The sequence below is a fragment of the Alligator mississippiensis genome, chromosome 4 (assembly GCF_030867095.1).
Source record: "Alligator mississippiensis isolate rAllMis1 chromosome 4, rAllMis1, whole genome shotgun sequence".
Taxonomy (NCBI): Eukaryota; Metazoa; Chordata; order Crocodylia; family Alligatoridae; genus Alligator; species Alligator mississippiensis.
In genome coordinates, this window is record NC_081827.1 from 237,601,570 (window position 1) to 237,627,713 (window position 26,144).

The following is a 26,144-nucleotide window of genomic DNA, read 5'->3' on the forward strand; positions in this document are numbered from 1 at the left end:
GTCTTCCTGATTACCTGCGGGTTAGTGTAGCTAGACTTTGCTTGGCATACTGGCTCTCGTGAATCCTATTCTGAGTCATCTAATTTTCCCCATGTATATATGGGGATCTTAGGATCCTAATTCCCTTTGGGTTATAGTCCTTAGTTCATAGTCCATATTACCATCAGACAACTTGCAGCTTGTCAGCTGCTGAAAAGAAAGGCATTGCTGGGCTAGCTAAGGTATTGTATGTTAGGACTGAGATACATTAGCAGTGCAAGCCAGTATGGGGGTGGGAAGCTTGCCCAGTGATTGCTTTTTTCATTCTTGAAGAAATGAAAGAATGTTTAGTGTTTACCCGGGGGAAAAACTAACAAATTATTTTCAGTTTGTGGGGTGGGGGTGGTGGGAGCAATCTTTATCTCTACATACACATGCAAACAACAATAAAGAACTAATCAGATGCTGTATATCCCCTTCCTGAAATTCATCAGAAAGCAATATTGATTTGGAGGAGGACATTTAGGATCTGGCTGAGGGCCATGTACAGCTGGGTCCCTGTTTTATTAATGAAATCCCGGGTGACTGAACATGAATAACACAGAGAAATGCCATTTCCCCTCAAATATAGTGTTCGGTACCCAAGAAACTTAATAGGAACTCAGTTTGAAATATCAGATGGAGGTCTTGAATTTTTAGCATATAATTTAGATATGTTCTACCAGGGATGGCCAACCTGTGGCACTCCTGTCACAAGTGTCACAGGCAGCCTTTGTGGGTGGCACACAGCAGATCAGGGAGGGTGCAGGGAATACAGCATCAGAAGCAATGAGGAGTGGAAAGCAGAGGACCAGTTAGGGCAGGGAGCACAGGGCAGAGACCAGAAACCAGAGCAGCACATCAAACAGTAGAAGGGGATTAGAGTGGCATTTGGGAAGGATGCACAACTTAGCTTGTGCCTGCCAGAAAGGTTGGCCCTCACTGTGCAATACTATACTACTGTAGCCTATCTCACATATAGTATTATATTAAGTAATGATGCTAACCTCAATATCTTGTTAGTTCATTTTTCCTACAGTATTCCCTGGGCTTTCTTCCTACACATAGAACACCTTTGTCTCTGTGGACCAGTTTAGTAATCTCAAATACCTACTGTTTTTACCTTAGCTTGGAGAAATTATCTGGCTAAATTTTCTTACTTTTATTCATTTCTTTGAAAAATAAAACCAAAAAAAATATGCTCTACTGCATCATGCATTTGCCTTAATTGCGTGTCCCTGCTCAGATGGCTCCTGTCCTTCCTTCCCTTCTGCCTTTCAAGACTCCACATTGAAACGATATTTGTATAAACTCATCAGAAAATGAATAGCCCTTTGTTTTTTGTGTTGCGAGGTTCCTAGCACCTCTTGAAAACTATCAATATAATAAATAGTAGTGACACAGATTCTCAATAAACAAATCGTGCGAGTGGGAAGCCAAGAATCAATGGTCATTTGTTTCATCAGAAAGTTTGGAAAAATACTGGCATTGAATTCATTAGGGCCTTATAGGAATGTCTTATTTTTTCAACTACCATACTTTGAATTACCATCGCAGTGGGAGTTATTTTATTTAGACCAAGATTAATGGCTTCTCACAGGGCCTTATCCTGTAGGATGCTAAGAAACCTCAGGTCTTGTTTACTTCTTGGGGGGTCCTGGGGCTCACTGGATTGGTCCCCTCATCAGCACATCATTGAATAGTGTATTTCATTTCAGAATCTAAAAATCGGATTTATGAAGTACTAGTAATGTAAATGCTGTAATGTGAGCGTTGTTTGAAAGACCTTAAAAATGGTAGTGGTAAAGGCAGCATGGTAAGTTGCAAGAAGTCTGGTGGGATGCTGGAAGTGTCCAGTTTCAGTAAATACCTTCTGTTGATCTGGCAGGTAGGCTCAGCAGCACACTCATGAAATCCTCTGGGGATGCCAAACTGAAAAAAGCTGTGAAGACCAAAGAGAAATAATACCATGGATCTCTACTAGAGGAATACTAGCAGGAAATAACAGTTTGAGCTGGTGCATCTGGGGAGGGGGAAAAAAAACATGTAATAGATATATAGTTAGGAAAAAACAAAGCTTCATGCCAAAATAAACATGAGGGACAGGGCAGAAGGGGGCGAAGCTAAGTGTGGAATAACTGTAGACCTTGCTCTTGTCTAACTACAGACCTGTTAAGTTCCTCGGTTCTCTTTTTAAGATGATAAGCTAGTAGATTTTCACCAGAGTTTGCATCCATACCTGCCAGTGCAATTAGTGCCAGCTGGTCAGACTCTGCCTTGCACATAGAAGTGGCAGGATGACAGTGCATGTGGTGCAGTCTCACTGTTGATGGTTTTCTTGCTTGGATATCCATTAAATGTAGCTGGTGACCTTCAAGAGGATGGACTCTCCTGGACACCTTTTCATCTCAAATACAGTTGCAGTACCTCAACTGTCCAGAAACTTCTGGAGTCCCATTTGGTATATGACATCTTTCTAATCCCCCAACTCTGCCTTCAACAGAAGCCATCTTTACCTCCCCTATGTTGCTAAGCAGCATAGGCAGTGTTTTAAACTGAAAAATGGGGGTGATCCATTGTAAAAGCATGTCTTAAGAGTATAGGATGATTTGGATAGGAAAGATGCTGCCTGCGGCAGGGTGTTGGACTAGATGATCTGTGGAGGTCCCTTCCAGCACTACTTCTCTGTGATTCTGTGATAGGTCAGAAGGGCATCTGAAACTCAGTAAGGCAATTTAGCCTCTTGATGGGCTCGGACGTAAGGATGAAAGATCAGATCATAGTCCCTTCTCCCCCCTCTTTCTACATGTGTAGCCCCTTCAGTAGTCAGAACCTGGCTCTAACTCCTGTGACTACAGTTAGGTACTCACTGAGCCTTCTCTTGGGCAGTTTCTGTCTACTTCTGTCACATTTCTTTCTGTCTTTTTAATGCCTGTATGAGTACAACTGCTTCCCTCTTTGTTCGGGAACAAAAACCCAGGGTCAGGCTTATGCCTATTCATAAGCTAGCTTTACAATAGGGGGTGCCAAAATGGTTATGCATGAACCTGACCCTGAATTTTTGTTAAAGAACACACAGAGAGAGTTGAATAGACAGACAGAAAGTTAATAGAGTAAGGAAGGCTTCCTCTGTGTGGGTATGTGTGTGGGGAAGCACATGTTTTAAACTGTGTATGCATAGGAATTATTTCATGAACAGAGACGGCAGCCCAGGTTTTTTTTTCCTGAAGTCTGTCATTGGTTTCAGTGGTTTAGTTACACCAGTGGAAACAATATTGGGAGCGTTAGTGTAGGTAGGTCTTAAGGCAGCCAGGAGTTTCAAATGCTCAGTTGTTATAGGTATGTTTTGAGTTGGCATTTAAATCGCTAGCTAGGGGCTGACTGCCAGATTCCCAGCCTCTCTGCAGCAAAGGGAAGCCTAGACACTGTGGAGCAGCAGGATGTGCAGCAGACGAGAGTACTGTGGAGCAGAGGGGCAGAGCAACACAGCATTGTGGAGCTGATCATCCATACTGGATCAGACCTCTTCACAGGCATGTGGGTTGTAGGTTGTCTTACCCTTATCTAGAATCTGTGTGAAATCTAGGTGACTGAGGGATATCTCAGACCCAGGACTCTGGCCAGTGCCTCTTCTCCTTTAACTTTTGTTCATTAATCAATCACTGTTGTTGGGTGGTGGGGGGAAATCAGTAAGTCTGATACTGCCCAGAAACTTCTTGGGTCCCTGAACACTGAATGAGCATTTGATTTACTACTCCTAAATTAGAGCCATCCCTGCATAGCCTGGTAAAAGACTCTTCCTGCTTTTCATACCCTTACCCTCTCTTTTATACTTCAGTTTAAATGAGCTATTCAGAGACATTAAGACCTTGCATTTTCCTAAGCATTATTGCAAAAACTGTCAAAGTAAAAGCTCTATATTTCAAGAAACTCTCTATATAAAAAGGGCTATAGACAGTTGACAGGCAGATTCAGATTTCTGTTTCTTGGAGTGCCTCCATCTAAAGCATAGGAGCTTTTATTTAGGTTCATCATAGTTTAGTTATGGTACAATCCTGAAGCCTTTTTTCAAGCAAAACTTTCATGAGTTTCATTAGAATTTTTCAAGAATGTCTCAGTCGTTATGGGCAAATGGCAAGGATTTATTTTGGGTGATATCTTTAATTGGATCAACTGCATGGTTGGGATAAAGTTAGGCAATCAAATGGATTCCATTTATCAGTCTAAATCTTATGTGTTTCTGTTTTGTAAAGAGTTTCGCAGACAACTGCATAGTCCTTCATCTGTATGAATTGGGAAAATGTGAGGCTCATTTTTATGGGTATGAAAGCTGAGGAAGAGGGCAAATCAAATTTCACAAGAGTAGGGGTCTTGAAGCTCAATCCTGCAAGATGATGATAAACCCCCTTACATCTGATGATTCATTTTTCTTCCCATTTCTCTAGGTACATGTGATCACAGTATTTATAAGCTTAATTAATTCTTTAAATAACAAACAATGTCAACAGTAGGTAGGTGAAACTGGGAAAAGGTTATGAGAGAGTTTGTGCTGGACGTGGAAAAACTTGAGAGTCCAGAGAAGAGCCACCCGTATGATCAGAGACTTGCAAGACTAGCCATACGAGGAAAGGCTGAGGGACTTGGGTCTCTGCAGCCTGCAGAAGAGAAGGTTGAGAGATCATTTGATAGTAGCTATATCAAAGGAGTGCATCAGGAGTTTGGTGAACAACTGTTCACTAGGGCACCCCTGGGGAAGACCAGGAGCAATGGATACAAACTCTTGGAAGGCCGCTTCAGGCTTAATACCAGGAAAATCTCCTTCACAATCAGAGTGTCCAGAGCGTGGAATAAACTCCCTCCAGAGGTGATAGTCACCTACCCTAGAGGTTTTCAAGAGGAGACTGGACAGTTACCTTGCTGGGGCCACTTGACCCCAGTTGTCTTCTTGCCTAGAGCAGGAGGGCTGGATCAATGATCTGCAAGGTCCCTTCCAGCCCCTAACAATGAATCTATGGATTCAATATTGTTAGCAAAACTGGGAAAAGGTTCTGAGTGAGATTGTACTGGATTCAATATTGTTAGCAAAATTTCTTCCATTGTTTGTGATAGACATGATTATTGAAGATCATGAGCTGGTGTGTGAAACCCAGATCAGCTGGCATTGTTGAAGCACTAATACTGGACTGGGTATAAAATCTAAGTGGTGGTATATGCTTATTTTATTTTTCCTTTAAGTCTTTGAGGGAATCTTTGCAGTCTGTGGAATGGATTCAGATAATGCAGTTCATATCTGTAGAAGATTTGTTATTGGAGTAACTGTTATAGAAAAAGTTATTGCAGTCAAGTAACTTCTATAAAGGCAAAAGCAAAAATATTTCCTAGTAAATGCTGCCACCATCTTCAGTTTGCTTTGTTGTACCTAGATATTGTAGCACATATGGTACAGTAACAATGCTGCTATAAAACCATGTTGCAATAGCTATATCAGCAGAGGTAGTTAAAGACGGTTTGAATTCTTTAACCACTCAAGTTAGTTCTCTGTTGTCCTAAGTGTTATTTTACAACAGTGAACATGCTTAAATTAGAGAAGTGGTGCTTCAGACTGGCACAGAATAATCTCTCAGATCTTTAGTTCGGGACAGGTTGGCTCAGGAAAGTGGTAATAAGGCCTAAAGCATTTTCCCCTTTGGGGTCTTTACTTTGAATCCAGCTCTGATTGGTAGTGATGGCTCTTTAGCAGCCTATATGAAATGACTTGCTGATCTGTTTAATTCTTAGTGAATAGGAATGAAGTCCATCTCATAATAGATCTTAAATGGGTATTCTTGCTGGTAGTCTCCACAGGGAAGCCAATGACTGAATGGGTATAAAAACTCAAATACCTTCTCACTTTTGGAGGGTCCCAGTTGAGGCACTTAGGAGAGGGTTGCACTGTTGCTGCTGTCATTGATTGTTCTGTATCTGTGGTCTAATTGGTGAAGCTTCAGTCTCCAAGTCTGTCAGTCCAGCAAGTTTTACAAATACTAACTTTGTTGAGAAATCATGTTGAAAATGGGATGACGAGGCCACTGTGTTTACTCTGTGACCTTTTAAAGAAAGGAAAGAGAGATTCTTGGGAAAGCTATTTATAAAGAAAAAGGTTAGCTCTCACCTGGTTCTGTTGCACTGTGCAACAGTGATGCTTTTTTGGTCCGCAGCCAGATGAGCAGTGCCAGGTCCATCCGCGGGCTGGATCTGGTTCGTGGACCCAATACAACCATGTGGGAATGGCCCACCTGGGCTGATGCAGCCACACACGGCTTGGAAATTTGGTGGCAGGGGAGAAGCAGCAGTGTTAATTGCAACTGCTCCCCTGCCACCAAATTTCTAAGCCGTGCTCCCCCACGGCTAAATTTCTGGGCATGCAGCAAGACCTGTGGGCTGGGGTTTGAACACCCCCAGTGCACGGCTTTAGGCTGCAAAACAAATAATTGCTTTCAAATTGGTAAGGAACAAGTATAGCAAAATCCCTTTTTTTCCTGCTTTCCATGGTTTTATAGTTTAAGAATGTAATCTTTTCCACCTACAGAATTGGTGCTTGTCCATCAAACAGATGGAAAGAGGCCTTGTTTCTCATGTGCCCCTTAAACAGCCTAAGCTAGGTATTTGTTACTAATCCATTTTTCTCAGTTTGAATCTCCTTCTAGTCAGACAGATACATGACATGCTCCAAATGTGACTGTTTTGTCATCTACTAACTTATAGCAAAATAAGAAAATATCTCCAATATCTCCTCTAGACCAGTCCATTGGCAACACTGCAGTGCAGAAGACTTAGGTTCAGTTTCTGATTTTGGCACCTATGCCTATCTCCTGGGGGCTGGGGCAGAGGAACGTGAAAAGAGGTAGAGAGGGTTGATTCTTCAGTGTTGATCAAAACTCTGCTTTCTGCTTTTTGAAAGTATTGGGAGTATACCTGCAATTAAGATACCAGTCCCCGAAGACCCCAGCTCAGCAACTTTCATTCCTAAATGTTTATCACTCTGAGAATTCCAGTAACCTGAATTTGTACGAGGCAGTCATACATTACAGCTTTCTCTTTTGCTTTTTTTCAGTTGAGTGAAATTTTCATCTTCCAATGAATATGAGCATAAGCTTGTTTTAAACTACATTGCATGTTATCTGTCTAAACTTGGATGGTGATGTCATTTGTTTTGTTTGGTTTCTGGGTGTATGCGGTTTGGTGTCATGTCATGTGAAAAAAACCCACAAGTCTCCTCAGCCTAACTGACAAGTCAGGCACCTTGCAGAAAGGAGAAGTAAATAGTGCTGTGACGCAGATCACTGTTAAAAAAAAAATCTTTTGGTTGTTTGCTAGAAGTGTCTGATGCATTTCTATGCAGCTGTAGATTACCAACTGTTGGGTCTTTCGCTACATAGGTGTAAAATCAGATACAGGTTCATTGACGTATTCAAATGTTTTTCATCATGCACTTACTTTTTCACGCCAAACCTCAGAGTGTGAAGAGAACATCCAGTCTGGTTTTGTAGGTAACTGTAGGTTATCTACACACACAGTAAGTTAACTATTGCACAAAAAGGAATACTCCTCTAACAGTACTTTCCAGACTTTCAATTAAAGCACATGACTTATGTTTTGGAGCAAAATACAGTTTTAGTCAGCTAATTTAAATGCGTCTCTCTCTTCTTTGGGAAACATTTCTGTACACATGACTTCTGCTGTTATCAAAACCCTTTCACTTATTTTTCCATTAGCATTTAAGGGAACAAGAATGTTTGGTATTAAATAGTGACTTTAACATAATAGGCATCTCGAGAGACCTGGCTGAAGGATGATAATCAATGGGATACTGTTATTTTGGGTTACAAACTGTATAGGAATGACAGAGTAAGGATGTGCAGGTGGAGGAGTGACACTATGTTGAGAGTAGTATAGAGAATAACAGTGTAAAAAGCTTATCTAGAAGGAAAACTACCATACAATCCCTGTGAGTAGAAATTCTGTACTCCAAAAACAAAACCAACCAAAACACCATAGTACTAGGTTTGTACTACCAGCCACCTGATCAAGAAGGTAATGGTGATTATGAAATGTTTAGGGGGATTAGAGAAGCTGCTAAAATGGGACAGACAGTAATAATGAGAAACTGTAAGTATCGTCCCATAAACTGGGTAAACACCTCATCAGAGCAAGATGCAGACATGCAATTTCTGGATGTAATAAATAACTGCTCTGGAACAACAACTTGTCTTGAAACCCACAAGAGGAGAAGCAATTCTGGACCAAGTCCTCAGTAACACACAGGGCCTGACTCCAGAGGTATCTGTAGTTGAGTCACTCTATAATAGCAACCATAACCTAATCACATTCAACATCCTAGCAGGAAAGAACAAGCCAGAAAAATCTACCATCCTAGTATACAACTTAAAGAAGGGAATTTACAGATTGAGTAAGTTAGAAAGAAGTTCAAAGGAGCCATCCAAAACATAAAAGCCGGTAAGCACCCTGGAAGTTTTTAAAAATATCATAGAGACTCAGGAAGAGCGTATACCACAAATGAAAATGGGTACCAACCTTAGTTTAGTAGCAGTTAAGGATGTCATTCAAGGCAAAAAGGTGTCCTTCAGAAAATGGAAGTTGTACCCAAATGAAGAAAACAGGAAAAATCACAAACTCTGGTAAATCTAGTGTAAAATAAGGCAGACCAAAAAACGATTTGAGGAATGTCTAGCAAAAGATGCTGAAGTCTGTAAATCTATCAGAAGCAGGAAGCCAGTGAGAAAATTAGTGGGACCATTAGATGACTGAGGTATAAAAGGTGCACTCATGGATAGATAGGGTCATAGCAGAGAAGTTAAATAAATCCATTGCATTGATTCTTTTTTTACACTACAGAAGATACTGGAGGAATTCCCATGCCCGATCCATCCTTCCAGTTAGATAGGTCTGAAGGTTCAATCAAGTTGAAGCGACAGTAGAAGAAGTTTTAGGACAAATTGATAAATACAAAATCACCAGAATTGGATGGCATTCACCCAAGAGTTCTGAAGGAACTCATAGGTTAAATTGTTTTGCTGCTGGCAATACTGTGTAACATATCATTACAAATGGTCTCCATGCCAAAGGACTTAGATTACCAACATAACATTTATCTTAAAAAGGGCTCCAGAGGTGATCTTGGGAACTACAGACCAGTGAGTCTCACTTCCATCCCCGGCAAATTGGTAAAATCTATATTAAAAAATAAAATCAGCAGTCAAATGAACAAATCTGATCTGCTAGAGAAGTCAGCATGGTTTTTGTTAAGGGAAATCCTGCATTACTAATCTGCTGGAGTTCTTTGAGGGTGTTAACAAACACGTGGACAAAGGGAATCCAGTTGACATGATATATTTAGACTTTCTGAAAGCTTTTGACAAGGTCCCTCACCAAAGGCTTTTCATAGATTTCATAGACATTAGGGCTGGAAGGGACCTCGGAAGATCATCGAGTCCAGCCCCCTGCCCAAAGGAAAAACTGTGTTGCTGCAGGTTTGTAGGAAAGGTTTATTGTGGATTGAAAGTTGGTTAAAAGATAGGAAGCAAAAGGTAAGGTGAAATGGTCCAAAAAGGAAGGAGATCAGAAGTTGGGGTCCCACAGGGATCTGTGCTGGGCCCAGTTTTGTTCAATGTTTTCATCAGGGACCTTCAAATGGGGGTACACGGTGAAATCTCCAACTTTGCAAATGATACCAAATTAGTCAAATACCAAGATGAAAGGCTGCAGAAATTTCTTATAAAGCTAAGCAAAAAGACAAAAAAATGGCAGATGAACTTTAATATTGACAAGTGCAAGGTAATGCACTTGGGAGAAATATAACCTCGATACTTAAAGAGTGTTGGGTTTTTAATTGACCTTGGAGTCATTGTAGATAGCTTTAAAAATGCCAGCTTAGTGTGCAGCGGCAACCAAAAAGGCCAGTAAAATATTGGGCATCATTAAGGGAATTGAAAACAAAAGGAAGAATATCGTAATGCCACCATGTAAATCCACGGTGCACCAACATCTTGAATACTGTGTCATTCTGGTCTCCACATCTCAAAGGATGTGGTAGAATTAGAAAAGGAACAGGGAAGGACAATCACAATGTTCAGGGGTATGGAGTAGCCACCATGCCAAGAGAGACTAAAATGCTAGGCTCCCTTCCAACCTGTTGGGAAGGCTAAGGGAGAATATGCTAGACGTCTGTAATATCACAAACGGTGCAAAGTCACCTGGGAATAGGGAACTGTTAATCACCAAGTCCCAGAATACTAGAACTAGGTGCACCCACTGAAATTCGTAGGAGTCAGGTTTAAACCTAACAAGAAAATACTTTTAATGCAGTGTATAGTTAACTTGTGGGACTCGTTGCCACAGGAGGCTATAGAGACAGATAATATAGCCAGATTCAAAACGGGGCTCGACAAATTAATGTTTCATAGTTGGTAGGGTCGGAAGGCACCTGAGCAGATCATCAAGTCCGACCCCCTGCCATGGGCAGGAATGAATAGTGGGGTCAAATGACCCCGGCTAGGTGTCTCTCTAGCCTCCTTTTAAAGACCCCCAGGGTTGGAGCGAGCACCACTTCCCTTGGAAGTTGGTTCCAGATCCCAGACGCCGTGACTGTGAAGTAGTGCTTCCTGATATCTAACCTGAGTCTACTCTCTGTCAATTTATGGCCGTTATTTCTTGTTACTCCCGGTAGTGCTCGAGGGAACAGGGACTCTCCCATTGCCTGCTGGTCCCCCTTGGCCAGTTTATAGATGGCCACCAGATCCCCTCTCAGCCTTCTCTTGTGGAGGCTGAACAGGTTCAGGTCCCATAGCCTCTCCTCGTAGGGCCTGCCCTGCTGCACCCTGATCATGCAAGTTGCCTTCGTCTGGACCCTCTCAATGCTGTCCACATCCCTCTTGAAGTGCGGTGCCCAGAACTGGACGCAGTACTCCAACTGTGGCCTGACCAGTGCCGCATACAGGGGGAGGATCACCTCCTTGGACCTGCTTGTGATACACCTGTGGATGCATGACAAGGTGCAGTTAGCCTTCCTGACTGTGTCCTCACATTGTCAGCCCATGTTCATCTTGGAGTCAATATTGACTCCAAGATCCTTTTCTGCCTCTGTGCTGACGAGAAGGGAGTTCCCCACCCTGTAGGTATGCTGCTGCTTCTTCCTCCCCAGGTGCAGTACCTTGCACTTGTCAGTATTGAAACCAATCCTGTTCTCATCCCTCCACCCCTGTAACCTGTCCAGATCTAATTACAGCCTGTCCCTCTCCTCTAGTGTGCCCACTTCTCCCCACATCTTAGTGTCATCTGCGAATTTGAACAAGGTGCTTTTCACCCCCTCGTCCAAGTCGCCGATGAAGATGTTGAACAGTACGGGCCTGAGGACCAAGCCCTGAGGAACCCCACTGCCCACGTCCCTCCAGGTCGAAAATGGCCCCTCCACCACTGCTCTCTGGGTGCGGCCCTCCAGCCAATTAGCGACCCTGTACAATAGATCTCTCAATAGCTGTTAAACAGAACAGTTGGAAGATGTTTTTTCTAGCATCTTTCTAACCAAATGATGGTAGATGCCAGGGGTAGATTACTCTAGATATATCTGATTCAGTGCTCTCCCTCTAAAGCATCCAACCCTGCCACTGTCGGAGACAGAAGACTGAACTTAAAGGACCATTGGTCCTATCGAGTATGGTACTCTTTGGCCGTGTCCAGACAGGTGGGATCATGTGTTTCCCTGGGGACAAGTAGCAGTGGCACCCTTTGTGCTGCTGCTACTGGTCCCTGGGGATCACCTGTGCCTCTCATGTTCTGGCGTGCAGCAGGTTACCCCAGGTAAGGTAGGGAAGGCTAAGGCTAGCAACTGTGCTGGCCCCAGCAGCTTAACTCTGGCCCCAGCAGCAGGTCCTCTGGGAGCTGCAGCCACGGTGCTCCTGCCGCAGCAGGGAGCCTGGCGAGCATGGCTCCAGCTGGCCAGGCTCCGATTTTGGGCAGTACACATGTGCCACCTTTTTTTTTTTTTTTGTATGGATTTTTTTTACCCTGGCTCCTGGGATCAAAAAAAAAAAAAAATCCTGTGCTGCAAAGTAGCAGTGCGGGGAACACCTAGGTGTGCAGTGTGGCGCCACAGATGGGTCTTCAGCACCACATACCACACTTCCATACTCGTCTGGACGTGGCCCTTATCTTTTTAAGTGGACTAAAACCTTTCTCCATAATGTATTTTACCAAGCACATTGCATTTATAATGTACTATATATTTCCACATCTGTTTTGGTTCAATGCAGTGAAAGCTTTCTAATAGGTTTAATGTTCATGGTTTTGTCATACTGTAAATCTCATCTTTCAGTAGTATTTGTCTTACAAATCAGTGGTTCTTTGAGTGCAGTGCACTAGTGTCCTCTTTGTAATTGAATGAACTGTAAATTGAAATAAAAGACTTTCATCTGTTACCTTTTGCTATTTCTGTTTATAATAAATAAATCTCCACTTGGACATCACTTTTCAGGTACTTTTGAGTAGGATAATAAGCATTCCTGAGACAAGAGCTTTAACAATCTGTAACTGCCTTGACAAAAGTAATAAAGTCCAGAAAGTAAGACTGTTTTAGGATTCATGATTTTATTTCCTTCCTTGTAGACTTCCACTAGTCAGGCTGTCTTCCGCCTTCAGTCTGGTATCTGTCAGCTCTTTCGAGAAACTCTCATTCACAAGGGATTTGTGGAAATTCAGACTCCCAAAATCATCTCAGGTACTGCCTGGTTGTTTCAATAGTTACAATGATGAGAAATCTAATTTGTGTAGAGAAGTTTGTGGGGGTTGAAAATGTGTTTTTTCATCTTTTTAATGAGCAATAGATAATGTTCCTATCTTTTAGGTTTTAGGTTTAAGATGGCAAAGGCATTGTAACTTTTAAAAGCTACAAGGGTGACTTGTCTGGGTCTCATATACAATTGACCAGCTGACAGCTAAGGATTATTCATACCTGACTGCCACGCTCTCCAGTGCATATAAAGATTTCATTAAGTTAAGCAAAGATGTGTGATCACAATTGCTCTTAGATCTGAACACTTGACCAGTGCAGAAATCAGATGTTTGCAATTAAAGAAACAAGAGTTTTCCAAGTTAAATTAAGTACAGATTTCCTAGTGAAGGTATCGGTATACATGATGCTTTACCAAAGATCATTCCATGATTAGAAAATAATACGAAATTGTATAGTGAACAAAAGATGAATAGAAGGTGCTAATATACAGCTATGCTAAAACCTAGGACTAGGAGTTGGCAAATATAGGTTATGGTGAAACTTTAACTTTTAACCATTTTAAAAGGGGAGGAAAAGCTGCTGCTCAGGAGCAAGCATCAGCTGCTATGCTATAACCCAAACCCCTGCATGATATAACTGTTACATCTGTGCATTTGCAACAACTCAGTAACTTTTACCCCAATGAAGCTGGATTAAAGTTGCAGCAGTTTTGCTGTATCTGCAGCACTGCAGGAACATGCAGAGGTTACATTTATGTTGTAACATCTTATATCAGTATCATCTGATACAGTTATGCCTTAGTTTCTATTTCTGGCTCCCCTGCTGACTTGCTGTGCAACTTTGAATGAGTGAGCCAAATCTCTGGTCCCATTGTCATTTGAATATGGTATCTACCACCTGTCAGATTGTGAGGCTTCACTGATGTTGCCAAAATGCATGAGACTTCTCTAATGGGGTGCTATACCAAGGCATGGTATTTATATTGTTTGCTATGGGTTTGCCTTACCCAGGCATCTTAGCAGTGGATATTATAATTTCCCTTTTACTAAGCCAGTCTTGGTTGAGCCCCAAGCTTTTCTAATTCAGTAGATGCAAGCAACAGACTTACCACGCAAGTGTCGCTGAACTCTAACTCACTCTCCTCACTTCACCTAAAGCACAGATGGTTCACAAGGTCTCTATTTACATAAAGCCTTTCAGGAAGTGCATCATTCTTACTGTTCAGTGTACCGTTGAAATCAGTAGTGCAAGCCTCCTATTGTTTCAATTAGATTATATTTAGCAACCCAGGTACAGTAGGTACAGTCTGTACTATTTTCATATATAAATATCCCAGCTGTTTTAATCTTTGGTTTTAAAAGCTGTTGAATATTCCAGAATATTCATTTAAATTATACTTTTAGCTGAAAATACAGAAAAAATAGCTGCCGAAATTTAGGAATTATGCGTGGGGCCCAGAGGTTCGGAACTCAAACCACATAACACATATGTTCTTCTTAGTGGAAAAGCGGATAATAATATTTACTATGTAGCCATTATCTCTCAACTTTAGGGTATTTCTTAAGAATACTGACTGATCATTCTTCACCATACCTTTGTCTGTGTTAGGTAGCTAGGAAGACACGTATCGTTCTCATATTACAGTAGGAAAATCGTAAATGTACTCACCTGAGAGCACAGATGGGAGTCGGTTTCAAATTTGGGATTAGATTGCAGGAGCTCTTTCTTTCCAGTACTGCATTAGATTTTCAAATTAACTCTCTGTGCTTAACACCTCAAAGGTGACTGAACAAACAATGTCTGTTAAAATTATTAGGTGCCATGTGTCTCTCTGTTTCGTGGCTTTGAAACATCTCACCTTCGTCTTTAAATATAAACGCAAACATGCTTGACTTGCACAGCTTTGGTTAATTTTTGTTGTCGTTATATTTTAATATTTTTGGTAATTATTACAATGTAAATCATCCACATTTTTCAGCTGCCAGCGAAGGAGGAGCCAATGTATTCACTGTATCTTACTTCAAAAGTAGTGCCTACCTGGCTCAGTCCCCACAGTTGTACAAGCAGATGTGTATATGTGCTGACTTTGAAAAGGTTTTCTGCATTGGACCGGGTAAGAATAACTTTGCCGTATGAATAACTTGGATAAACCAGCAATGGGTTACAGTGGGAGCGTGACAAATAAGGTAATTTTACACATGCTGAAAGCTTGAATCATTTCATCTGTGATCTGCATACCAAACAAAAGTATCAAGGAAGGGCTACCAATCGGACTGACAGATTTGACAGATAAGCTGAAGGAACAGAAGTACGGCGCAGAAGTCAGAAATTTTGGCAGAGCACTGGTATTCTCTAGTGGATATTACCTCAGAAGACAAAAAAGGAGCACTGCAGTAGGAGATAGTAGAACAGTGATGAGCTAAAACAAGCTTGTAAAGTATCCTCTAATTCTGTAATACCAGAAGCTGAAAGTTTTCATGCATGTGCTTCACTAGAAGCAATTAAAAATATGAAAGTGTTTTTTGCATAAATTACATTCTAATATAAGCCCATCCTATATTTTGTGTGTGTTTGTATATATGTATGTATATAAAACTCCATTTAAAACACACATGCTAGAAATTGGGCAGATGATAAAATAACCCCAGATTTTAATAATTTCTAATCTCCATCTCGATCTCTTCAAAAATTTAGGAAAAATAGGTCTCGCTACTGCTGAACAGTAATCTGCAGTATCGCATTTCAAGTATACTTCAAAAGGCGGTATAAAGATATTTAAAGCTGGTAATTAGTCGTTGGCAGAACAACATGAAAAGAGAACTAAAGATTTCAAAAGTACCAAGTGTTGTAGGTCTTGTTCTGTGGCAAAATGATGCAAGACCGATGTGATTGATTGTATGAGTTATTTTACAAGCAGCAAATAAAATAGTCTTACTCGTTTCATTAAAGAAAAAATTGCAATTTAGTATTTGCACTCTTTTACAGTATTCAGAGCCGAAGATTCCAATACACACAGACACCTGACTGAGTTTGTTGGTCTGGATATAGAAATGTCTTTTAACTACCACTACCATGAAGTGGTAGATGAGATTGCAGACACTTTGGTGCAGATATTCAAGGGACTTCAAGAAAGGTAAATGCACCTTGCTTAACATATGTGGGGGTTTTAATAGGACAAGAGTGGGCATTCCCTTCAGTAACCACCAGAAATCCAATTTACACCAACCAGGCTCCAGAATTAAGGCTCTTACCTCTCCCTATCTGTCTAAGTTTCAAAGTTCGTGGCAGCCTGAGGCGTGAGTCCATTGTCACCCTGAAGTGTGATTTATGGAGCAAGTCAGTTGGCATCAAGCAAAACTATTTCTGTTGGGGGAAGTTGTGCATTTACAACAACTCTTTGTCCGTGTTTGAAAATTGATCTTCATATCTTCTTTTTTAAAAAGCTTTCTCGTGTCTTCCTTATCTTAGTAGTGAGTATATCAACCATGAAAGTAGAGAGCAGTGTTTTCCACTTTTTGTTACAAAGCCAGTTCAGCAGGTTCTGGAGGAAAGTCTCACATTTGCTTACAAATTATGAGGTATCTAGCCAGTAATGCACAATATATTTACTTAACTACAAGCAAATTTGTATATGGTTTCTGTAATATTTAATTTTGGTATAAAGCCAGTAACTATAATAAAGCTAGTTTCTAATTTTTAGGGCAATGATTTCAAAGAATAGTCATCTTAGCTGGTTACTCCTTGAGAGAAGAATGAAGCATCGGGAATAATGTTAAAATATTTGTAATATTTAGCAGAGTTGTATTTGTAGTATTTAAATGAGTTTCATCAACTTGGATAATATTCAGTTCTTACATTATACACAACTGCTTCAGGAATAGTCTTGAAGTAGTTGGTCTTATATGTTACAAAAGTGACCCCTTGTGGCAAAAAGTGTACTGCAATTGTAAGCTTGCATTAGTGAACCATACAAGAAATGCTTTTCTGTTTCTTCATGTATAGATTTCAGACTGAAATTCAGACAGTGAATAAACAGTTTCCATGTGAGCCATTCAAATTTTTGGAACCTACTTTGAGACTGGAGTACCGTGAAGCTGTGGCTATGCTCAAGGAAGCTGGTGTGGAGATGGGGGATGAAGAAGATTTAAGGTATAACAGATGTGTTGGAAAGCAGCCAAACCTTGTGAGAGTAAAAACACACACACATACACACCGGTTCTTGTTGAAATATTGATTTGGTACTGTACAGCCATGTTCTGAAATGAATTCACTAGACTATATGTGTTCATAAGCTTATTGGAAAGTGGGACTGGAAGGGATCTCAAGAGAACTGGAAAGTGGGACTGGAAGGGATCTCAAGAGGTCAAATAGTCTTTGCTTGAGGCAGGATCATCCCTAATTATCCCAGTCAAATATCTAGCTACCTTCTCTTGAAACATAAGTAATGGGATGAGACTCTAAATCCCCTAGTTCACTGTAAATATTTTATACCTAAGTGAGCCTTGGGTATCCAAAACAACAAATATAACAGCACAAAGTAGGAGAAGTTCTTCAAGAATAAAACACTTCTACTACATAACAGGTTGCAGGGCTAAATGTCTGTGAATGTGATTTTAGAGATTAAGATTCTTTAGAGAACTTGATGCCCCTGCCATGGAAACCTTTCCCCCCCACCTTTTAAACAGTGATCCCAGTTTAATTCTCAACTAACATTTACTGGCAGACAGATCAGGCTCAATAAGTTTGTAGCAGCGTCCATGTACATTTACCAGATTAAAACATACGTTCTTTCTCATGTGTTCAGTTTGTTTAGGGACATGTATGCAACTTCTCATTTAAAATAAATAAAAGGTTTCAGCGTAAGGGTCCAGCACCGCAGAGTGCTATCTGGATGAGAGCACTTTAGACTGCAGGGCAGTGGGGAATCGGGTCCAGAGTCTTTCAGTAATCAAAATAATGTGACAGGAGCAAGAACATTCTTAGTTAGGGGTTGTTTATGATATAACCACAATTTAGTTAGGAATTTAAACTTCTCAGAATATGCAGGAACACCTGGGATGCTTTTTGAAAGTTGTGAGGTAGGGCCCTTCAAAAATAAATCTGCAGAAACCTTTGAGGTTTTTTGTATGCTTAACGGAGGCCTGATTTGCTTTATTCTGACAGTCACAATCTTTTTCAGCACACCTAATGAAAAGCTTCTGGGGCGTCTGGTAAAGGAGAAGGTAACTATTACTTTAGAATACATTATTCTTTCTGTTAAAACTGAAGTCTCTACAATGTAGAAACAGTAGAGAGAAATATCTGTTTTTGTACAAACAAGGGGATGTTATGTTTCAAAATAGGTAGTCTTCAGAAGAGGCAGAAGTCATTTGGAAATGTTTTTTTGAGATAAGAATTTCTTGATTGTTCACCTGGGTAATCTTTTTTGCTATCATTCGCTAGTCTTTTGACAGTTCCTTCCCTCCACTCTTATTATAAATAACACCATTTGAAAAAATATTTTAAGAAAGAAAATCCTGAAAAAAAACCTTTGAATCTTTTTATTAGCTTTTATTTACAATGCAGTACATAATGTATTCTAAGGAAATGATACTTTACAAAAGCTGTGCTTACCAGAGAGGTGTTTGGGTTTGGTGGGTTTTTTTAAATATTAACCAAAACTCAATATAAGCTTGTCCTGCAAATTGAGTTAACAAGCAATTCATTGGCAAATATTCTGATACACAAACCGTGAAACACTAAGATCGTAAATAGATGGAGGTATTTAGCTTTGTTTTCATTAGCAGCAGCAGGGGAAGGCAAGATCTGTGTTTAGAAAATAAAAAACAATGCATTTATTAGAGCAAGAAATGTTACTTTTCATGCATCCTGGAAGTCAGAAAAAATGAAGTGTCCAAAAACAAAAAGTGTAATAAATAAAATACAGGATTGTTTTTCAAAGTAAGTAGTGTTGAAATAAATAGGGCAACTGCAGGGTGTTTATAAAGTCCTTGTGCAACTTTAATAACTTTGTATATACATGTGATAGAAGCAAAGTGTAAACAGCGATTGAAACCATAATTCATTAAGTTTTTTAACATAGTGTAAGCTGTGCATAGAGTAAGAATCACAAATGCAATTCATGAAATCACTTAGCGGCAACTGGAAAATGTTTTCTATGAGTTGGAAAATCAGATTGAGTTATTTATCACGAAAGAGTGGTTATACTGAAGTCTAGAAATGTGAGCTGTCTTGTGTTAAAACCTAATGAATTATGCTTTCAATCACCATGTACAGTTTGCTTCTATGATATGTACATCTAGAGTTATTAAAGTTTAAAGTTGCACAAGGACTTTATCAACAGGTAGGGGCAATCTTGGGGATAGCACTGCCAGGCCTCGGGTCTGCGCAGAAATAGTTAGGGATCTTCTGAAAGGGCTGGATGTTTTTAAATCTGCGGGCCCTGATGCCCTCCACCCACGGGTGTTGAGAGCTAGCGGGGGTCATTGCTGTGCCCTTGGCCCGGCTGTTTGAGCGATCGTGGTCCATGGGCCAGGTGCCTGGATATTTGGAAACTAGCTAATGTGGTCCCCATTTATAAGAAAGGGAGAAAGGAGGACTCGGGAAACTATAAGCCTCACATAGATCTTGGGGAAAATCCTTGAAAAAATTATCAAGGATCACATCTGTGAGGGGCCAGCAGGGGAGATCATGCCCAGGGGAAATCAACATGAGTTCATCAAAGGCAGGTCCTGCCTGACCAACCTGATGGCCTTCTTTGACCAGGTAACTAAATCCCTGGATGATGGTGTTGCCATGGACGTAGTCTTTCTAGACTTTAAGAAGGCCTTTGACAGTGTCTCTCACCCCATTCTCATTAATAAATTGAGCAACTGTGGCATTGATGCCTACACAGTTGGATGGGTCAAAAATTGGCTGATGGGGCATACTCAGAGAGTGGTGGTGGATGAGTCATGCTCGACCTGGCGGGATGTGAATAGTGGTGTCCCCAGGGTTTGGTCCTGGGGCCTGCACTGTTCAACATCTTCATCAGCGACTTGGACGAGGGGGTGTAAAACACATTGTCCAAGTTTGCCGATGACACCAAGATGTGGGGAGAGGTAGGCACGCTAGAAGGGAGAGAGAGGCTGCAATTAGATTTAGACAGACTACAGAAGTGGGCGGATGGTAATAGGATAGGCTTCAATGTAGATAAATGCAGGGTGCTGCACCTGGGGAGAAGGATACATACAAGCTGGGGAGTCATTATTGACTCCAAGATGAACATGAGCCGCCAATGCCAGACCGCAGCCAGCAAAGCCAACAGCATCTTGTCATGCATCCAAAGATGCATCTCAAGCCGGTCCAGAGAGGTGATACTCCCGCTCTACACGACATTGGTCCGGCCTCAATTGGAGTACTGCATCCAGTTCTGGGCACCGCACTTTAAGAAGGATGTGGCCTGCCTTGAGAGGGTCCAGAGGAGGGCCACCCACTTGGTTGGAGGGCAACAGGGCAGGCCCTATGAGGAGAGGCTGAGGGACCTGAACCTGTTCAGCCTCAGCAAACGGAGGCTATGGGGGGATTTGGTGGCTGCCTACAAACTCGTTAGGGGAGATCAGCAGCAAATAGGAAGGGTCCTATTCCCTCCAGCACCACCTGGGGTGACGAGGAACAATAGCCAGAAGCTGCTGGAGAATAGGTTTAGGTTAGAGATTAGGAGGCATTATTTCACTGTTTGGGTGGCTAGGATCTGGAACCAACTTCCTAGGGAAGTGGTCCTTGCTCCTACCTTGGGTAAATTCAGAAAGAGGTTAGATGATCACCTATCTGGAGTCGTGTGATCCCACCGTATGCTCTGGCCAGTGGTGGGGGGTTAGACTAGATGATCTATTTAGGTCCCTTCTGACCCCAAACTACTATGCAACTATGAAACACCCTGTATGTTTCCTTTGCTTAATTTGTTTAGAAGGGCTTTTTTAAATATTAGTTTTCGATGATTAAATTGTGGTGGCTTTCTTTATATAACCCTCCCCTGACCTTATCGTATCTCGTATTAATTTATTAAACTATCTGGTCTTCTTGCAGTATGATACAGACTTCTACATACTTGACAAATATCCTCTGGCTGTGAGGCCTTTTTATACAATGCCAGACCCAGTAAATCCTGTAAGTAAAGTACTGTGGTGTAGTCAATGTAAAAGTAAAAGGTTTAATTTTACTATGTAAAGCCAATTTGGCAGGTGACTATTTTCTTCTTTGATTTACAGTGCTAATGAGACTTGAGTTGGGCACGGTGATATCAAGGGTAAACCAACACCAGTTTGCGCTGCATTTGGTTAAAAGTTGCATATACTTTTGAAAGATAATAGAGGCATTATGGGGCAGCTGAGTGCCCACGGCAGGGGCAGTTTCCAACTGCTGGTGCTTCTGGTGTGGTTGAGTGACTACAATTGCAGCTGTTATTATTCTGTACTGACCATATACCCCGCCCCGAGGTGGGTGCAAAAGTCTGTTGCCCCAGTCACCCCACCTTGATTACACTACTGCAAGCTACATGTTAAAAAAAACAATGGGAGTCAAGTCTTGTCTTGTCAGATTACTTCTGCTTCGGTCATAAGCATTGCGTAGTGAGCAAAATTATTCTCACAGTTTTGCTTTAGCAGAAGTGCACTTCCCTTAGGTTTTTACAAAATCTGTGCATTATTCCTTAGCTTACGAAAGTAGTCATTCTGGAGAGGGAGTTGGCTAAATTCAGGTTCATAAATTAAGTCAAGTCTGAATCTGATGAAAAGAGACATCTGATTATACTGGTGCTGCCATACCCCCAAAATATTTCATGCTGGGCGCATATACACATGCAGTTAATGTGCCTGAATAAACAGTCCCACATTTATTGTCCCTGGGTGCACCATTTCAACACCGAGATGTTTACTGCACAACTAACTCTTGCAGGTGCCAAGACTTTTAGTGCGCAGCTAAATGGTCAGCTGCGTGGTAAAGGTCTCATGTAGACATGCCTGCTGTCACCTAGTTTCATGTGTTATCTTAGCCAGCGATCTCAAAAAGTAGATATCTGCTGGCTGAGGAAATGCATCAATTCCTCCAGATCCCAGCCACTAATCAGATGCAAACTTTTACCTTTCTAGAAAATTTCAAACTCTTACGATATGTTCATGAGAGGAGAAGAGATTTTATCTGGTGCTCAAAGAGTTCACGATCCTCAGCTGCTGACGGAAAGAGCCCAGCATCATGGCATTGGTAATAAAATCAGTTGGATCAGGGGTTTTTATCTGTTATTAAAAATATACTTTTGGGACACAGTTTGACACCATCACTTGGGGATACACAACAGGAATATGCACTATAGCAGTAACAGTCTCATTTTGTTTCAACCGTTTTTAATCCACTACACATTAATTTAAAAGAAACTGGCTAGTTTAGCAGCATCTGGAAACTGTTTTCTAAGGGCCTTAGCAAGATTGCTAGTATAGGAAATGTGAAGGTTCGGTGCAGCATGGAGTTGGGGACATGAAACATGGAGCAGGGAGTTGGAGAGTCCTGTCTTCCTGTGCATCCTTGCTACTGCAGACTCTTGCTGACTGCTGGTTAGTACCCCCAGTGCAGCCCCCCACCACCACTGGTTCCTAACTTGACTCCTGAACTGTGAATTAGCAAGACAGGAAAGAGATCCATTGGTGGAATTAGGGAGGAAATCATCACGGAAACATACTGGATAATAGGAGATGAGAGATGGAGAGTGGGTATAAATTTAAACAGGCTTTGTGTTAAGGTGCTGTGTGTGAAAGGTAGCAAACAGTGAGTGGTATACTTTCTCTCTTGAAGGAAGGAATAGTAAATGGAAAGAGGGCAGGGGGAGTGAGGTGGGACATAAGAGAACTTCAGTCTCTCAGTGCAGGATTCTGAGAAAATACATTGGGATGCGTGTCCCACCATATTCCTCAGTTCTCCGAATTAATACCACTATAATGCAGAAGAGTGGCTTAGCCCCCATTCAGCTATCAAATGTCTTCCCCGTGAAGGGCTTCACAGAATTATAAAGAAATGTGATTAATTCATGCATAGTTGTGACTTTTAGAAAATGTGTGGTCATTTACCCATGCCTGGTTTGACAGGTTCATTGCTGAGATGTTGTGGATACATCTGTGCATTTATTTTTGGGGCCACTTTGAGAAATATTAAGTTGAGACATTTGATCTGCATGAAAATAAATGTGATTTTCTTCTCTAGACTTGGAAAAAATAAAAGCTTACATCGATTCCTTTCGTTTTGGTGCTCCTCCCCATGCAGGTGGTGGGATAGGTAATGTACTTACCCTTATTTTATTTTGTCTTACTCAAGTTTAACGTTCAGTGATGAGACTCAAGTAACTTTTGACTATCTATACTTATTTTAAGTAAGAGTTCAGAATAAAATTTAAAAAATTAACCTGAATGTGTGAAATGGTCTAGTTGAGTGATATCATAAGCTGCTTATCTTGGAGAATTAAAAAAAGAGAGGCTAAATTAAAGCATTATTTATTTTGGAAAGTGTGAAGTATTAAGACTGGCAAAGGGAGATAATCACAAGGAATGAGTCTTACTCATTAGTCACGATGACCACCATCAATTGTTGTAAAGGGATTCTTTAAAAAGAAACAGTATTTATGTATGGATTAACTATAATCCAAATTAAGTAGATAAAAATACTGGCGACAACAGGTCTCTCAACAGTTTTGATGAAGCCAAGAGAAACTAGTGACCGCTTTTACCTTACTCATATTAAAGATACTTGATTGAATCTCATCAATCAGATTTGGCTGCAATTCAATATTTTTGACAAAGGTACAGGCTTTGATTCTGTGAGCACTTTAAATATTTAACTTAAGTATTTAACTGAACAGAAATGAATTTTAAAAAAGACATAGCATTAAATTTTAAAACACATTTTAGGCACAGCAGTTTACTATCACACACATTGTTTACAGCAGCAAAATGTAACCTGTGGGCACATCCAGATGTGCACGAATGTTTGTTTCCCCGGAGGCAAGTAGCAGTGGCATGTCTTGTCCCACTGTTACTTGTCCCCAGGGAACACCCGTGCCACACATGCTGTGGTGCTCAGGTTACCCTGGGTGTGGTAGGGGAGGCTGGCCCCAGCATCCTTACCTGGGGTCCTGGGGGCCAGCCTGGGGCTGCAGCCACAGCAGGAAACAGGGCCAGCAGCCGGAGTGTGGCCCCAGCCAACCAGGCTCCGGTTTTGGGTGGCATGCACTACTGCCACATGCATCACCCCACCTTTTTTTTTGCTGTGGATTTTTTGATCCCAGGATCTTCCAGGGAGAAAAGAAACCCCACGCTGCAAAGTAGCAGTGCAGGAGATGCCTGCATGTGCAGTGTGTGGCACCACAGATGGGTCTGCAACGCCACATCCTGCACATCCATGCTTGTCTAGACATGCCCTGTTTGTACATGTGGAAGTACAACACTGTCCTATCCTGTTTAGGGGTATATGTTTTGTCTATGTTACATTTATTTAGAAAATTCTAAATGCCCTGCCTGTACAATTTGTAAGACAGATAGATACATTCTTCAGTTCTTCCTTCAATGTTAAATAAAGCATTACATCAGGGATTAAACAAGTATGCACAAACTTAGATAAACAGCAGAGATGATCCTTTAGAAAAAAAGGCTATTTTGGAATCCATTATGCAAGTATCAGTGAACAGACAAATTTCAGCATTTGCAAATAACAAATATTATGCAAGTCACTTATGACTAAGTCTGAAGGACTTCAGAGGGATCTAGCAAAGGTGAGTGCACAGCATGAAGGCAAATGAAATTCTTCCCAATACACAATGGAAGAATAACTTGAATCATACTTTTAGGTCTTGCTCAGTCTAAATTATTGTGCATCTTAAGGCATTAGAAAGAAACATGTCTTAAGTACAGGTTGCTCTATAATCGTCTGCCACAACTCTTTCTCTTTGTCCTGATTGTATTTGGTTTGATCTGTCCTAGCTTTTGTACTCAGTGCAGTACTCTCGGCTTCTCAATTCCTTTTTCCATCTGTTGTAACAGTGATAATGTAACACTAAAAGGCCCTAATAAGGTTAGGGATCCCATTTTGTTCTTTGTTTTCCCTGTTACTTAGTGTGTATAATAATTGCATGTGCATAATAATTAATGTTATGAGATACAGTAAAACAAAGCAACTTCATGTTTCTCATGCCAGTTCCATCCATCCAGTTAATTGTACTGGTATCTCAGAACAGTCCTATGCCTTATTATGTAGATTTCTTTCCTCTGCAATTGTTTTAAGGTTTGTTAGAATTACTAAGCTTCATGCTGATCTCACTGAGTCACACTAACGAGTCATTTGACTGGACTTAATTTTTCCAGGGTTGGAAAGAGTAACTATGCTCTACCTGGGGCTGCACAATGTTCGTCAGACCTCCATGTTCCCTCGGGATCCCAAACGACTAACACCTTAAGAAGACCTGCTTTTGAAAAGTTTTTTTTCAGTCCCCTGCTGTTGATCAGTCTCTACCCTCAGTATTGTAATACACAATAGAAGAAGGAAACGTAATCTACTGAAGTGCCACAGTTTTTTGAATCATCCACTGTTTATTTAAAGGGAAGTATTTTAACAGATCTGGACTTTTTGCAATAGAAGCTAGGTGGACATTTTTATGAAAATGTTATAATTCCATTGAGTTCATGTTCTACCAGTACCTTGGAATTCAACAAGTTTCTAAACACTGACATTTTAATAAACTGTGCAATAAAGGCTAAAAAAATTCTTCATTTTTAACTTATAGCAGCTAGTTGTGTATCTTAAAGTACAGTTTGATCAAAGCCTAAATGACTGTAGACACTGGCAACTCAAAAAGCAGGAGGAAGGTAACAAATTGCTAACTGATTTGTGTGGTAAAATGAACATTATAAAACGCAGATGAAAAACAGAACATTACTAATGAAGCGATCATACAAAATTGTAAAAATAGATTGCAATAAAACTCTAAAAGCAAATTGGCCACAGCATTTGTCTTGTTTTGCTCTGGGTTCTCACAGTTTATATGAAATCATCAACATAAAGTTGTTTTGGGAGTGCTATCATAACTACCTGGAGTTAACTTAGCCTTTTTTTTTCTTCCTATTATTCCATCTGAAAGTATTATAAAGAGAATAGGACCATTCCTGGTTTTAAGTGTGTGTGTGTCTGGTGCACACAGGTATGTGTGCTGTCTGCAGAGAAATCAACAGATAGACATTTCAAAAGGATTTCATAGAAAATTAGTTTTAGAAAGAGAGAATTTTGTACTTCAAGGTGTTTTTATTCTATTTATAAACTTCTAATT

At 40.8% G+C, this 26,144-nt stretch overlaps 1 protein-coding gene across 1 annotated transcript in view; it reads left to right on the top strand.

Moving 5' to 3' along the window:
* The window catches only part of DARS1 (aspartyl-tRNA synthetase 1), an 80,919-nt gene extending 55,104 nt beyond the window's left edge, over positions 1-25,815 (top strand). The window contains exons 8-16 of the mRNA XM_006275889.4: positions 12,679-12,790; positions 14,784-14,918; positions 15,791-15,938; positions 16,808-16,954; positions 17,985-18,027; positions 20,873-20,953; positions 21,934-22,045; positions 23,036-23,107; positions 25,186-25,815. Coding sequence (XP_006275951.1) covers positions 12,679-12,790; positions 14,784-14,918; positions 15,791-15,938; positions 16,808-16,954; positions 17,985-18,027; positions 20,873-20,953; positions 21,934-22,045; positions 23,036-23,107; positions 25,186-25,277 — 942 coding nt within the window. The 3' untranslated portion in view covers positions 25,278-25,815. The remainder of the gene's footprint in view (positions 1-12,678; positions 12,791-14,783; positions 14,919-15,790; positions 15,939-16,807; positions 16,955-17,984; positions 18,028-20,872; positions 20,954-21,933; positions 22,046-23,035; positions 23,108-25,185) is intronic.
* The last annotated feature ends 329 nt before the right edge of the window (positions 25,816-26,144 follow it).